General features: G+C 42.5%; 1 protein-coding gene across 3 annotated transcripts in view; it reads right to left on the bottom strand.

Annotated features, from left to right (window-relative positions):
* Positions 1-16,833, bottom strand: part of dscama (Down syndrome cell adhesion molecule a) — a 100,030-nt gene that overhangs the window by 7,827 nt on the left and 75,370 nt on the right. For all 3 annotated transcript variants that reach the window (XM_017041772.2, XM_008332252.3, XM_008332250.3), the window contains 15 exons: positions 15,839-15,985; positions 15,191-15,469; positions 14,778-15,053; positions 14,253-14,549; positions 12,787-13,062; positions 10,906-11,184; positions 10,587-10,706; positions 9,744-9,926; positions 3,655-3,851; positions 2,782-2,878; positions 2,519-2,647; positions 2,135-2,302; positions 1,606-1,676; positions 797-1,040; positions 396-542 (listed from right to left, as the gene is read on the bottom strand). In XM_017041772.2, coding sequence (XP_016897261.1) covers positions 396-542; positions 797-1,040; positions 1,606-1,676; positions 2,135-2,302; positions 2,519-2,647; positions 2,782-2,878; positions 3,655-3,851; positions 9,744-9,926; positions 10,587-10,706; positions 10,906-11,184; positions 12,787-13,062; positions 14,253-14,549; positions 14,778-15,053; positions 15,191-15,469; positions 15,839-15,985 — 2,910 coding nt within the window. The remainder of the gene's footprint in view (positions 1-395; positions 543-796; positions 1,041-1,605; positions 1,677-2,134; positions 2,303-2,518; positions 2,648-2,781; positions 2,879-3,654; positions 3,852-9,743; positions 9,927-10,586; positions 10,707-10,905; positions 11,185-12,786; positions 13,063-14,252; positions 14,550-14,777; positions 15,054-15,190; positions 15,470-15,838; positions 15,986-16,833) is intronic.

Raw genomic sequence — 16,833 nt, 5'->3', positions numbered from 1 at the left:
TTGTGAGCCTATAAGCAGACATGAAGTGACCTCAATCCCCTATAAGTAACGTTAGATGGCAGGTAAACTACCTCTGACTTGACCTAATTCTCACTTCCCACTAAAAACCTATCAACCAGAAATCCAAACCTGCAGAGTAGGGGAAAAATATTAGGGCACTGTGTCACTATTTCAGTTAAATGAAGATCACAGCTACCACATGCAGTGTAGTGACAGTAAGTATTGAAAGAAAACCACTGGCTGTGGTGAGCAGTGGCAGCTGCTTTTATTTGTGTTTATTAAAAAAAGGGTTGATCATAAATGTTTCTTTAACATAAACACGCACACACACACACACACCCTCGCAGACACACTCTGTTCTTATCCAAGCCCCACACGGTGTGATTGTTGCGTACCTCCATCAGGCAGGTTGGCCCAGTAGATGACTCTAAATCCTAGCAAGTTTCCGTTCAGAGCATCTTTGGGAGGAGTCAGCCACGACAGGGAGATGACCTCTGGAAATGTGGCTATAGCCTGGACGTTCTCTGGAGGACGGCTGGGTACTGGAAGAACAAAAACAACAGAACAGAGTTGGGTCTGGAGTCGGTACTTGAAATAATTACAGCTAGCAGTACCACTTGATTTCCACTAGGTTGTAACATATCCCCACAAATCTTTGCAAGATTCTATCAGGCTGTTTCACACGCAAGTGGAGGGAAAACACACACACATCTTCACTTGGTTCAGCACTTCTATTCTGTTGTGTCAACATTGAGACCCCCCCCCCTTCCTCCCTCTGCTCTCAGCCCAAACTCACCATCTTCCAGTGTTGTCGCAGCCACCTCTGTCGATGAAGGCCCCGTTCCAGCGCTGTTGCTGGCCTGCACCACCACACCGTACTGGGTGAACTTCTTCAGGTTGTCCAGGACCAGACTCTCAGCGTTGTCTCCTGTGGTTTCCACGCTGATCACACTGAACTGGTAGTTTCCACCTGAGCTGTACTCTCGGTAGCCCACCTGGTACCCTTTGATGGCCCCGTTCTGAAGGTGTTTCTTGGGCGGCTGGGAGATCAGTGAGAAAAGGTCATTTTTTTTATAAAATGGTTCAGACAAATGTTTGTCTGTACTAGTCATATTTTACTCAAGAATGAACAAATTTGTTACATTCTTTAAATGATGCTATAATACAAACACATGTAAATAAAACATATTGGGCTGGTCTGTCATTACCTGTAATTCCAGGTGAATACTCCCTGCTGTTTCCCTGATCATTTCTGCCTTCATTTCTACCCTGAGTACTGAGTGATTTAAAAACTCTTAAAGTCACCATAAAGTTTATCCGCTGAGTACATTTCTGGTCATGGAGATACTAAAAACTAGATGCAGCCATATGTAAACTCAAAGTAGAAATTAGTTAGGCTGTACATGTTGCAAAGCTGAATTGAATTTTCCAGGTAAATGTTTTTCTCACTTGTTTTTTTAACATTGTGTTATATGTTTATAAAGGGACAAAAGACAAAGTCAAATAATGTGTTTGTTTTTTTTGGCTTTGATTGTAATTTTCCACACAACAAAAACCTTATCAAACTATATGTATAGTTTTAAACAGATATTTTGCTGGACATACCCTCCAAGTGACTCTGATGCTCTGAGAGGAGAGGGCTTCCAGCTGCACTTCCTGCGGGGGTCCATCAGGCGCTGTGACAGGAGCATCAACACATACATGCAATCAAACTGAAAACCATCAGAAGTGAGCCTTTTGAACTGATGTTGCAGGAGGGCTAGCAGAGGGTGTGAAGGTATGGAAGGGTTTGGTCTATGTCTATTGACTGTACCGTGACATTTACTACAGAGGCCGCTAATTGAAAAGTTCTGCTTTTAGTGCAGGGTCAGCGTGTGTTCAATAATGCAACAGAGCCGATGGAGCTGATGTCACTGGGCTGTTAATGAATTGACTCACTTGGCCTTTTACCTCCATTGCCTCTTGTCTTTTACACTGCACTCACATCTCACTGCTGTCTCTCACTCGTTGCTACTATGCTAAGCCTCAGCACGACAAACGGTAACCACCAATCATGTGCGAGCTCCTTTTTCTGCGGGACCATTTGTGAATATGCTAACGTCAGAACTGCCTCTGCTCCATGTTTTTTTTTTACCTGCTTCTTCAGTTGTGATGGTGAGCTCGTTGCTGGCCTCACTCTTCCCGATCAGGTTCTTGGCAAACATGCGGATGCTGTAGGTGGAGGAGGGGTGCAGGTCGATGATGGTGGCCTGGTTGAGCTGAGGTGAGACATCTTTGGTCTTCTGAGCGGTGTCCCAGGAGGCTGTGGGAGGGAGAGGGTGAGGTTTTATTGGGGTTGTTCAAGTCAAAGAGGGAGGTCATATCCTTTTAAGTGCATTGGGACAGGATTTATTAAATGTTGGTAGAGAGACAGTGGGAGGAGTGGAGAGATAATTCATCCAGAAAACCTCGCTCATACATACTCAGACCCTGTCTACTCTGACCAGTGGTCAGTTCGGCTGCACCATCGAGAAATTACCTGATTTATTCTTGCTCTCAATATCAAAGCCTGTGATTGGACTGTTGCCGTCGAAACCCATGGTCCAGCGCAGTGCTATGGTCCGGTCCTTCACCTCTCTGATCTCCACCACGGGAGGATCTGGGGGCTCTTCAAGGAGAAACAACGATACGTTTGTTTCAAACTTCCTCACAGCTCAGTACGAACTCCACTTATACAACAAATACAGTAACAGAAACTTTGATTGATTCTCTTTTCATCAGCAGATTCCTGTGTTTCTCTACCTTGAACAGTCAGCTGTATGATTCCTCTGTCTTCACCAAAGGAGTTGATGGCATGACAAGAGAAGAAGCCAGAGTCCTCCCTCACCGTTGGCATGATCTGAAGGATGAACAACAACAAAATACAGTTGGTTTTTTTCCAGCAGTGAGGGAAAATATCAATACACCATTGGGACTAAAAGTATTTGTATTATTTTGCTGTCACTTTTTGAATAACAAAAAAAAAATTACATATTTGTACAATTTGTACCTATTTTATTTAACAATGTTAAATAACATGTTTTGTGTCAGTAACCTGGTACTATCATGTCAAATGAATACAGAAAGCAAAATAATTGGCAAAGCATAACCAAGGTAAAAAGCTGTAGTTTTTGAAAACTAAGAAACCACTTTTTTTTTCTTTTTTTCTTCTGTTCTTCAGTGTGTGTTCAGTCACATTTAAAAAGGATTCTGACAAAGAAGATCCTTGAAAATCCTTTTTTTTATTCAAAGGAGTAGGATACTTATATTTAATATATTCACTTTAAAGTTTTAGATTTAACTCATGTATAAAATAAGTTATTCTAAATAGGGAGTCAAGATCTGGAATGAAATGTATTATCAAGACGGTCATAAATAGGAAAATACACTAAATAGTACAAAGTTAGCTACGACATTCAAAGGGTTATCAATAGTGCTTTTTCTTTTCATTTTTGAAAGAAAAAATCTGTATTCATAGAAGAAGAAGTTAGTTTTGCATAAACTCTTTCTTGGGAAATTTGTGTAAATTACACACTGTTTTTAAGGCTCTACAAATGTAGGTCTCTGCTCAAAATGAAACCAGTGACATGTGATAGAGTCAAGTCCATCTTTCCATAAATGTTGCCCATTTCTTACCTGCAGTGTGGAGATGACTTCATCGCCCACCTCCTTGACAGACACCACGTAGCGGCTGGTCTCGGGGTTGATGATGCGTTCCTCCTTCTCCCATCGCACCATGATGGGCCTCTCACCGTGGGCCGTGCAGCTCATCTTCTTCTCTTCGCCCTGTGTGGCCAGTGTGGTGTTGGGGTAGGACGTGATCATGGCCGGAACTGGTGAAAAACAACACAGCGGAAACAGGTGATGTTCGGTGTTGGCTTCATTAAACATGAGAAACGCTGTTCGTGGAAATGGCTTCAGTCTGAATGAGACATTTTAGTTTTCTCTTCACCACACTGGTGTGGTGAGATAGCACTGAGTAAGACACAAACTAGTCCTTGGAAAAAAGTTGTTGACAACAACAACAACAACCATAATTATTAAAAAGTTGGTACCAAAAAGTTGGTCTCAATTTCACTTGCACACACGCAAAGATGTCATAATTATACCAGGTCTAACGACAAGTGTAAAGTTAAACATTAAATATTAAGTATTTAATCAAATACATTTACTAAAAAAAGAAACCAGTGGGAGTCATCAGATAAAGTACACTTTATGACCAAACCGCTAATTTAACCATACTTTTCATAAACAAAGTTACATTTGTCTCCATTTACAAACAAGAAGAAACATATTTATGGTGAAAATATATATGTATATATATTTCTGTGACCGTTGATGAGCGATGATAATCGTTTGCTTTTTGTTTTGCCACGGGCGAGACTCGCATCTTGTATCAGAGGGTCCTGAATGGTACAGTGATGCTCTAACAACACTCTGAAGACATCACACTAAACACACACTAACTATATACATGGCTCATTACACCCACAGTGGAGTGTATAACAACCCTCTGCTCCCAGATGCTCACACATGTTTAAACATGCATGTGTGTGTGTGTGTGTGTGTGTGTGTGTGCAATTCCTCATTTTCTGTCTTTGGTGCACACACACACACACACACACACGCGTGATTCCAGTGATGTGATGGGAAGTGTCAGGCAAGAGGTTGCAGACATTTAAGCCTCATCTCTTATTCACTCCTCAGCCATTTGGGGTTCGGCTGTGGAAAAGAAGGCTGATTTATTTTGCATGACAAGTATGAATTTTTTGTGAGACACATTTGGATAAGTGAGGGGAAAAAATACCTGCTGAGGCTTTATGTAAACATTATCGTATTAGAGCATTTTTCCATGTAAGTAGCTACAAGCGCGAGGCAACGCTGTTGACATTCACTCTGGCACATCGCGACTGTGCGAGGTGACAAAAAGCAGCGACGGTGAAAGGTGTGTAGAGCACTGTAAACAGCGAAAGCCTTTCACCATCCAGAGCAGAGGGAATTCTACAACAACACAGAGATGACATTTACAACTAAATATTCTCTCTCTCTCTATATATATATATGTATCTGTGTAGTACAACCACATATATATTTCTTTTTCTATAGAAACCTAAAACAAAGCAGTATCTGTTTATTAATAATAAAACATATTGATACACAAAACAAATTGATGCTAAATGTTAAACTCTATGACATTTTAACAAAAGTGTTTTTGAGTTGGATGACAATAATCCTGAAATATAAAGAAAGTGCACTGATACTGATGATGTCAGACTAAAGAAAAACAAACTTTTTTTTAAACTTTGGATTTCGTCCCATCGTGGGACAAATAAGTGATTCATATGTATATTTTATTTACTTTTTATTTCTTTTATATTTACATGTGAAAGGTTCCATTTATATGAAGAATCTCCTTTATATCTTTCATAGTTTATTAAACCTTTTTACTAAGAGTTTTTTTTTTTATGATTTTGTTTTTAAATAACTGCCCACTGGCAAATACAGATGTGGAAACTTGAAATATAATATTTTAATAATGGATTAAAACATATTATTTGCAGTGAATTTTCCAGACAATTCAGGGATAAAAGACTGTTTTTCCAGAATCTGTTGTATCTAAGGAGGACATGTTAGTCGTGTATTCTCTGGTTGAACTCGTTGTTTAACACATGCTGTTTGAACGTGTGCATCTGAAGTGTTTTGTACTTGAATGTCACTAGCGTTTGTGTACATGCATAAGTGAACAAGAGTGTGTGTGAAAAGCACAGCTGAGCCAGCCCCGAGGCTCACTGTGTGGCCTGTAATTGTGCTGTTGATGTATTTCTTTAATATTGAGTCACATTAAGGGAACAAGGCAGCAGGGTGGAGGGTGGAGGGTGGAGCAGGACGAGGTGGGGGGGGTCAAAATACAACAAAAAGACAACAGTTACAATTTAGTGTAAGACTGTATTTTGGTCCAGTGCTGCAGGGACACAGGACGACGTGTGTGTGTTGAATTATGTGAAGGCCTATTTAACAGTGGTCTGTAAGTACAAGTAAATATCTGTGGGGGAGTCGACACTAGTGACACTGCGACGAAGCATAATGAAGCATAAAAAATGAGGCATAAATAGATCACTGTCCTTCACACATTAAGACAGACACAGGGAAGGCGCTCATGCATTGCTTCTAATTGAAAACGCAGCTGTATTTGGGAGGCATGATGAGGATGGATATGTGGGAATTTTCTTTTTTTCTTTTTTTTTTGAGGATTATTCCTAGAAATCTGCTGCTGTATCTGAGGCTTAGTTTGAAAAAAAAAGAGAAAGAAAATCAACACTGCAGCTTCTGGAAAAGCAAAAAAAAAAAAAAAAAAAAAAAAACGCCAGCAGAGTGCAGAGTGTGTGTTTTCCACACAGTACATTGTGTCTTTTTATGTAGAGGTGAGGAGAGCCCTGTTCCTCCACAGCAACCCAGAGGGCAGTGATGATACATTTAAGCCTGCAGGGGATTGTGGGGATAGGTTGGCTGCTGATAGGCTACTCCCCTGAGACAAAAGCACCCCCCTTTTCTAGCCCCCCCCTTCTCCCAGGCTCCCTTTCACCTGGCCAGGTTACCATGCCAACCAGCATCGGACAGTCTCTCCTCTTTTCTCCCCACCTTTACCTCACTCCTCCTACCTCACTCCTCCTCCCTCCCTCTCTCTCTCTCTCTCTCTCTCTCTCTCTCTCTCTCACTCTGTGTCTCCCTCTCTCCTCAGTCGCTGCTCTCAGAAAAAGGGCCATTTCTAGTAGCCAGGAATAGAACATGGACCTGCCATTGATTTCCACAGGAGTGCGATGATGACTACACAATTGCGCCTTGAATGTCGCAATGCAGGCACCAAAAGAAACGTTTCTAATGCTCCCTGGTCTCAGGATTGATACATCAACCTGCTGTTTACTTTTAAATGTCACCGGGGACATTTGTGAACGTCAGTTGAATAAGTAGGAAGTGCAAGTCTAAAAAAAATATTCTGACGTGCAGCCATCCAGTCCCATTAAATGTGACCAGATTTTTTTAACCTGCTTAATCATCCATTCATGCTAATAACATGAACGCTAGTCTGCATGTGCTGCCGGCTGCTTGTTGAGATGATACAGTCATAGAATGTTCCAGGCTCAATCAGGCCATGAGGTCCAGACAACAGCCCCGTAGATGAGCTCAGCTGTGAGAAGCTCTCTGCCCTGAAGGCACACTGTAAGTGGGAGCTGGGGAAGACACAACCCGCATCATCCACACCGGCAGCAGCTATTGCGGCCATGGCCGTACAGTAGAGGGGGAGACAAGAGGGGGAGGGGGGGGGGGGGGGGAGCGCGGGGGGGGGGGGGGGGGGGGGGGGGGGGGGGGGGGAGGTACACTGGCAGCCTCCAATGTTCTGAAATAATTCCCTTAGCTGCACAATTGGCTTGGATGTGAAGCATGATGCTAAATGGACGCCTGCAGACTGGGAAAGAAAGCTGTCCAGGAAAGGACAGACTGGACTGAGGTCGATGACTGAATATGATGGGAAAAAAAGAGAAAGTGTTGTGCCTCAGACTGATTAGTGACCACGGGACCATTTGCCACTCCTCTTTAGCGAGGCCTCATTATGTCCTCTGTCCTAATCACAGCATCTACTGACATTATGATGTCTAATAAGCTTGATTGGTCTCAACTGGCCGAGATAAAGACTGAGTGGCCGTTGACGGTCTCAGATAGCATCTGTCATAGATTAGTGATGGATTGACTGAGTTGCATCTGTTCTAAAGGCAGAGACGTTTGACTGAAAGTCGCACCAAAATCACTTGTTTTGATGCCGTTGATGTGACAAAACCACTGTTCCTCCACAGAGAGAGGCTCGTCTGTGGAAAACAGTGGTTCATCGACGTGCAACTTTATCCCACAGCAATAAATGAGATTTGCGGTTATATTATAAGTAGACATTAGCCTATGCACAGGAGCTCATAACAATGAAAGCACCAAGCCACCATAAACCAATGTCTACAATTCATTTCCTGCGGCGTCCAACACAATAGCCAGGCAGAGTGGGAGCGACTGCATCTAAACCACTGCATTAGCAGCCTGAACCATTAGTCTTTTGTAATGACTGCAGTGAGCGTCACTATATCGGAGCATTCACGCTCTGTCTTTGGATTAATGTACAGCTCTGTGTGTGTGTGTGTGTGTGAGTCCATTGTGTCTTTGTGTGTGCTCATGAAAACATTTGCTCCTCTGTGTCATCTACATGACCTGCTCACATTACTGCCTTTCACATATTTACGTTGGACATCTTCGACCATCTTTTCGAATCTATTGATTTTTGTTTAGCGATACTTCAGGCTCACGTAGCCGGACCTCTTTTCACCACACACTCGCTGTTCATTATCTTTGTCCTACGGTGAAACAAGAGACCAAGACAATGGACAGTGGCCTCGAAAACGGTGTTCTGGTTTGAACATTTGCATGTTTTACATGTTGTTGTTAAACTCCTATTGAAAGGAAACCACAAATATACGAATATATATATATACTGTATATATATATATATACAAATATATATATACAATTATGAAATTAACATCAAAAATGTTTATTGAAAAGTGGTACATTTATGGAAAAAAAAGTAGTAGATTCACGAGAAGAAAAAAAGTCAAGAAAGTCATAATTCTTTAAGACTAAAGTCAAAGGTCTAGCTGCTGTGTATCGGAGGAGACGAAAAAAAAGCACACTCACCGAGATCAACAGTGTTGATTTGACAGAGCGTGAGTTGGACGACGTGCTCTTTTAAACTAATATTACGACTTCATTCTGATAAATTAACAACTTCTTTTCGTACATTTTTTGATTCTCAACCTGGACCTTATACTCCACAGTACAAATATAACCGTCGTCTGTCTGATATTATTCAAATGTGATCATTATAAGTGAGAACACCGGAGGTTGGTGTCACAGAGATTCTGACTTTGGTCAGAAGATAAGTGCTATTGTAAACAAACAACTGAAAACATGTTCATAGCCAGAGTCTACAGTACATCTGGTGAGTCACACTGATGCATCAAACTCCGGAGCAGCCAATAATATGCAGCGGAGATCACGTTATCCATCACACCAGCACTTGAGCATGCCTCAGCTTGTATGCTCTCTAATTGGCTCCTAAGCCTCTGGAGTAGCTGCCACTGCTGCAGCGATGTAGGCTCAACTGAATAAACAACAGAACAACAACACACAGGCCTCTGTGTCTGACCTTAACCCAGAAACATCAAGCTTATACAGTATGAACTGCCTGAGCCTCAACATGAGCAAACGTGTTCAACAGCCATGATATCAGAAGTTTAGAATGTCCACGAGTCAAACTGGTCCACAGGAGAACCAGGGAAAACAGTATCTGTTTGATAAAGCAACGACAACAATGAAAAGTCCTGGAACATCCACAACTGCATTTGGATTCATTTAATCTATGAGTTTTTTTTTAAAATAATTTTGTAATTTTCTTTCACCCTTACACTAGTTTATCCTTTTTTTCACCTACGTATTTCCTCTTAAAGATCAATAGAGACGTTTTGATGCTGTAAACAATGGGGTTCTGCTCCTAAAAAAATGGTCCAGTTTTTATTATCACTAATCCTTTATTAGTGATAATAGTTAGTTTTTATTATCACTAAAAATATCACTAATCCTGATCTAACTGTGTGTATAAACACAGTAGTGAGGTGCTGTTTTCTTACTTTTGACGTTGAGATACATGGACTTGCTGACATCGGCTCCAACATCGTTGCTGACTCGGCATAGGTAGAAGCCACTGTCTTCTTCCAGCACGTGCTTAATGAGCAGCGAGCCGTTGACCAGCACCTCAATCCGAGTTGATCCTGAGTTGAGGGCGATTGGTTTGAACTGAGGGACGCCAGCACCTGTCACAAAAACATGGAACAGAGTTGGTGTTAGGTATTAGACTAGACCTGGAACTGAGGTAGTTTAACAGTAGTTTTACCAACACATGAACCTGGATGGTGATGGTGTACCACAAGTTTCTGAGGACAAGTACATAATAATAATAATAATGATAATAATAATAGATAGATGGATAGATGTTATACAATTGTAGCGGATAGAGGCTTTTATCCAAAACAACTTACAATTTCCTACATAGTTAATGTTTTTAGCATTAGATTGTACCAGGGGGGTTCATTTTTTGTGAATAAACTTCAAAAGAAATTTTGAGATCCATCATTAGGAAAAATCTTTTTATTGACTTTGCCGTCAAACCTTTTGAATTTATTTGGAATTTTAGTTTTCAAAATGTGGCCTTGGCTCCAATAATGCAGAATAAAGTCACTAAATCAAAGGTTTCTATTCAACAGTGGCTGTTTGAAGATTTAAAAATGTTGTATCAGGCCGTGGTGCTTCTGTTTGTAATTTTGGCTTTCACAGATTCACTTCTGCAGAAGCTTTGAAGGTCTGACCTTGAAGAACTTAGTGAAAAGATAAAAATGACAAAACGTTGAATGAGATTTCTTCAAAAGACCTCCTCGTGTCTCACCACATGATAGAAGGTTTGAGCTCATCGTTACCTTTGGAGTACTCCCATTGTATAGTTGGTACAGGGTAGCCTTCTGCTGAGCAGTTCAATATCACTGCCTTCCCATAGATGCCGTCCTGATCCTTAGGTTGTACCACAAATTTGGGAGGAACTGCAAAAAAGGTTTTCATTTTATTCATCCTTAAACAATCATGGATCATTCTTATTGTTTTCCACATTAAATAAAAAAAGTATTTATGCAACAACTCCACACCACTGTCTCTCCTGAGCATTTTATGTAGAATCTGTACAGCACATATTTTTCTTCTTATCTTCCACTTATGTGAGACTACATCTTTTCCTGTTCTCACCTCGGACGATGAGCTGGCTCTGGTGTTCCACAGCGGCAGCCTGGTTCCGTGCGATGCAGGTGTAGTTTCCGTTGTGCCTCAGCGTGAGATTGGATATGCGCAGGGAGCTGGTGAAGTCGATGTTGTCTATGGTGACACCCAGGTTGGCTGGGATGGACTGGCCGTCCTTTTGCCAGGTGATGAAGACGGGTTGGTCACCGGACATGACCACACAGGGGATGAAGACCCGCTGGCCAATGGAAAAGCGAGGGAACTCAAAAGGATGGATGGTGGGTGGAACTGTGGAGGAGACATGCAAATTAATTTTCCTCCGGGAGTGTGCTCGCTCAGGCCCACAGGTTACAGGCCTATAATTTTAGTTTAATTTTAGCAGCAGACAACAGGTTTGTGGCTTTTGTTCAGAAGTAGCTCTGCTATTATTCTGTCATTGCTGAGGTTCTTTATAAAGCACTCCCCCGGTACCTCATTAGTTACATTTCTCTCTTTATCACCTTCTTCTCCACACACTAAGCCATGATTTTGTAGAAATAGGAGAAATATTTTATTACTTCTTCTAATGTGAAGCAGCTGAATTCTCTCTCAAACAACATGCACATAACATTTCCCCCTTACTCTTCCCTGCTCTCTGGGGACGCTGCAGCCATCGTGAGAACCAGATGCTTTGGAAAATTAATGATTTAAAATAACATTGGAATAAGCGGCACTTCAGTGCTTATTTAATTCACAACAAAATAGGGATAATAGGCTCCTGGGGATTCCCTCTCGGCAGCGGTGGAATGCTAAGCAGCTGAGAGGCAAATTAGCTGAGGCAGAATGGAGGCATGGCTTTGTCTACGGTGTGTGATTTCCCCCCTGAACACTCGTTAGAACATCAAGGCCCACCAGAGAGCGACGGTGGTGGTGCTGGTGCTGGTGGTGGTGGTGGTGGTGGGGGGGCATTTCAAATTATGCAGCGTCACCGATGAAATCTGAGGTTATCATCGTCTGGCTCAGCTGAGTGCTACTGCATATTCAGATGAGCTGCAGATAAGCTGGCCTGGATGATGGAGACGGTGCTTTGCTATCAGTGAGGTGTGTCTGTTTCTCTCTCTCCGGTTGTGATATGCTAATATTTTCCCAGATATCTGTGGTTTGTGCAGGGAGACATAGATATCCCAGCTATATGGTCCTTCTAAATACAATCGGCAACAAATGTCCCAGGTGGAAAGAGTCACCAGGATCAGAAGGTGGACTGATAAACGGACTGTCCCTGAGTCAAAGATCAGTGATGAACTGCCATGGCTTTCTTGACAAATGTGCTGATAAAAACAGTGTCATAGCCATCAAATGAATGACCTATGGTGGTTCTTTGTTACTGGGATTTGTAGTTATCATGATGAAGTTTAAACAAAGTAACATCATTCTGAATCAATGGTACAATGTAAGGGGATTTGCTATAAAATGAACAACAGAATCATCTGATATATTCATTTTTAATGTGATTGGCAGCGAGAACTTTGTGGCCTTTGTGTGGTTACCTTGTTTAATCTACTGTGTTGAGTACATGACTGATGAAGGCAAAGCAGACAACCTTCAGCCATACTGTCACCACTGTATCAGTGAGTTACCAGTGGCTGCTACAGGCACATTTCATATTTGGACAATACTTATATATTAAAGTATATCATTTCACGTTTGTTATTTCCACACTTTGAGCCAGAAGAGGGCACTCTAGACTTGTGTACCAGTATCTGCTACTCCTGTACCACTAAAAACGTACATACAGAGCGACTTAAAAATACTTGAAACATGGCTCCTTCAAATCCTACTCTGTACCAAGTGTAGGGGAGAAAATGGTACCATAGATATTTCACATTTCTTGACCACTAGTGAGACTCCTACCTTTCACAGTAACATAGACGCTCTGGTGTGTGGAGAGCTGAGGCTGCACCAGCACATTGCAGGTGTATTCTCCTTCGTCCACATCCTTCTGGACGTCAAACAGCTTCAACGTGCCATTGTTTTCGAAGGCTCTTTGTCTGTGGTTGTAAGGCAACAAATTGGAGTCTTTGTACCACTTGATGGAATAGTACGGGTAACCAATGACACGACAGTGGATGTACATGTCCCGCCCAGCGATGGCAGTGAGGTTTTTCATTGGTCTGATGCTGGCAGGTCCTTGAAGAATAACATTGGAGAAACAAGTTTCTTAAAATGGTTTTGAGGCAGGGGTTGTCCGGTAAAATACAGCTCTGTGTGTTGTGTGTGTTTTTAAGACACCACAATGTCTACATGCCTTGATTTATTAAGATAATATGTTTTTTTTAACTGCTCCCTTCACCTCACGACATCTCTGCTACCATACCTACCACCACTTTGCCATTTGTTCTCCATCCTAATCTTCTCTAAAGTGGTTGAGTTCTTCTAAACTGGCAGCTCCAGTAAAACAAGGACAATGGATAGAGGACAGACCAGAGAGCAGCGGTCATGATCTCCCAGGGTGACACTCATTAAACCAAAGAAAAGTAAATGTCACAGTGATATTAGGTGATTAATCATGATTAATCGTGACTAATCACACAATTGTTTCACACCGTTTACTGCATTTGCAATAAGGACAACAACTATAACCGTGTTGAATGTCCTGTTTCAACTCTAGCTATGTGTTCATATCAACTGTATTTCTCCTCAACTTAGCTCCATGGTGAGCTTTGAGCACAGACAACTCCTCTGGGCTGCTCATTTAGCCATGATTAAGAAGCCAGCGATGTGAGAAACATTCATTTAACTCCAGCATCTCCAGCAGAGATTTATCTTCATTCCTCCTTCTGCATTCAGCATCCACGCCAGGCCATCAACCTATTTACCCTCACAACCTGAGAAGATGATTGAATCAAATGAAACCACTGTAGGTACAGAATGCACTCCTCACTCTCCGCTGCATGGCATTACTAATGGCCGTGCGCGGTGCACAGTAAGCAGGAGGGAATCTGTATCGCTGCTACATGACAACAGTGATTATCTCCACTAAGTTCCTGCACCGAGCAGATTGCACTACATCCATAAGCAGGAGAGACAGAACGTCATCCTAATGATGTCAAATATGAAGCTGTCAGCAGGCGTTGGACAGGAAGCAGAGTATTCATAAAGTTAATGCTGACACATCAGTTATATTTGCAGGTACAAGGTAGCAGTTGGAGAACTCCTTCTTGTTTGATCAAACATAAACAGAACGCAGTAGAAATCAACACGAAAACTCACTAACGGTCAGGGAACAGTGCCAATTAGAACATATAGAGACCGAATAAATCAAGACATGTTTATGTGTATATGTGATAATGTGCTGGAAGAGTTGATCTGACAAGCACCTCTTACGTTTATTCGCGCCTGGTAGGAAACGGTCCCGGCGGAGTTGTTGCAGTTGCAGCGGTACACCCCTCCATCAGGCACCTGGGTCTGGCTGATGTTGAGATGGCTGACCACGTGGCCTTCACTGTTGGTGTAGTAGGAGATGCGATGGCGGCTGTCCCGGATCACTGGCTCATCGTCCAGGGTCCAGGTCACTCGAGGCTCTGGCGTGCCCTTCACCGTGCATGAGAGCGAGACGAACTCGTTGATGTTGTAGACCTTCTCACTGAATGAAGCCAAAATCTTGGGGGTGCCATCTGGTCAGAGGAAGGGAAGTGTATTAAATTTAGTCCCAAACTAGTTGAATTGACCAAAAAAAAAACAAGTATAAAAAAAACATTTGGGAAGTTAACTTTTTGTACCATTATGGTGACTCCAGTATGAGCAGTTGTAGTGCAGTGATCAAATTCATACACGTACAGATGAAAGCACACAGACATGCTGCACTAAAAATATAGACAAAAATGGTTGCCGACAAAACTGACCTTCCAGTATGACTTGGACATAGTCCTGAGCTGACATCTTGCCATATCTGGCGAAACACTGATAGGCTCCACCATCACTCTTGGCCATGCCAGCCATGACCAGGTTCTCCCTGTTCTGGCCCGTCATACGTACGCTGTTACTGGGGTATATAAGCTCTCCATTTCGGTACCAGGACAACTGGTACTCCTCTGAACCAGTCACGCTGCAGGACAGCGACACCTGGCTTCCCACGCTCCCTTTGACCTTCCTGGGACTCACCACAACCTTCAGGTGCTCTTCAAGAGACAGAGAGTTTGGGTGTTTAGTCGACAACACAAGGCAATATAATCCACGCTGTGTGACAGAATGAATATTTGAACAACTCAAAAGCGGCATCTAGGTCTGTGGAGCCGTCTCATCAGATGTCACTGACCTTTTACCAGCAGCCTTCCAGTCACTTCAGCATTGCCATAGCCATTCCACACCTCACACACGAATGTCCCTGTGTCACTGGGCTGCGCTCTTTCTATCAGCAGGCCCGTCACGCTCTGTCTGAAGCGCGTGTCGGGCTCCAGCGGCCTGTTGTCTTTCAGCCATCGGTATTTGGGTGCGGGATGACCAGAGGCCTTGCAGGGTAACTCCACTCGATGTGACATCATCACCTCGCGACGCTCAAAACTGTCAAGGATGTGCGGTGCTGAATTGGTGGGGTCTGTAGAGAAAATTGAGTGTTTTTAAAATGTTTACATATAATAATTGAAGTATTTTTCCAGTACAAACAACCCGAGATTTTGGAGAGGTACTGTCATTAACATGAAATTACCAGAAAAAATAGACATAAAAACAATCAAAAAACTAAATGCTTTAGCTGTTTAACTGTATAATGTGAAACAGATTAGGCTTTTCTGTCTGTTGCTCCCACTTGATATTAAATATTGGACAGAATTAGCCCCATATATATATTAGCCCCGCACCAGCCAAAAAAACCCAAAAAACAACCATTTGGTACAAACTGTCTTCTGGACATGATTAACTTCAAACCTGGCGTTAAGAGTTTTTAAAACACTGACGTCCTCCCTACCAGAGACAATGAGGCGGGCGCTGTTGCTCTGCCGGGTTTCTCCCGTGTAGCGATGCCGTGTCATACACCTGTAGTTGTAAAGCCCGTCCTCCATTTGTACGTCCAAAATATACAGGGCTCCGGTGGATGTGATGAGAAACCGAGACACTGGAAATAAAAGCAAAAATAGAACATGTTGTTATAGAATGTGTTTTTGATTTGTTTATATTTTATTCTGACTTGGTTCATATCCATCAACAACAATGGGAGGATCAACCCAGTGGCTGTTCAGACCAAATATCTTTAGTCATTCAGTAGCATCTACCTGCTAAAGTTAATGCTATGTTTACTTAAAGTAATACAAATATTTCCCATCAGTCACTGCACTGAGTGTAATATTTACATAGAAATGACTTAATATAAACACTATTCCACAGCAACACCCTGTATGGAGAGAAAGTCGTGTGTGTGTGTGTGTGTGTGTGTGCACTAGAATGGCTACCTCACACGTCCTAAAGGAAGAAAGCGGAGAGAATGTAATATTACAGTTTCTTAGCAAATATTTGCAAGTCAAGTGAGGTACACAGCAGTGTGTGATTGTATTCACCAAACATCTGCTGCAGCCCATTTAAATCAGCACAGCCCTGAGACACTGTGACAAGTCTGTGTTGTGGTGCACTGTAACACAGCTCGTTATCATGTAGCTCATCGCTCTCCTCTCTCTCTCTCTCTCTCTGTGTCTGTCTTCCTCTCCATCACTCCATCTTTCTTTGCTCTCTCTGGGGGAACTCTTTTTTTCCTCCCCCCTCTCTCTCTTTCTCTCTAACAGCCCCCCCCGCTCCAGACTAAAGCACGGGCAGCCAGGGATCACAGGGCACTTTGATAAGGCCTTGGCTGCACAGGTCGGATGTGCTAATATCATGCTAATGGAATGCTAATTTGTGGGAACACATGGAAGTGGAGAGAGGTAGTCGGTGTTTATGAGAAGTGATGTGCACTGAGGCTGGTGGCAGCCA

This window comes from Cynoglossus semilaevis, chromosome 19 (assembly GCF_000523025.1).
Source record: "Cynoglossus semilaevis isolate Cse_v1.0 chromosome 19, Cse_v1.0, whole genome shotgun sequence".
NCBI lineage: Eukaryota > Metazoa > Chordata > Actinopteri > Pleuronectiformes > Cynoglossidae > Cynoglossus > Cynoglossus semilaevis.
The sequence above is the reverse complement of the archived record's forward strand: the minus strand, read 5'-3'. Positions and strand labels throughout refer to the sequence as shown.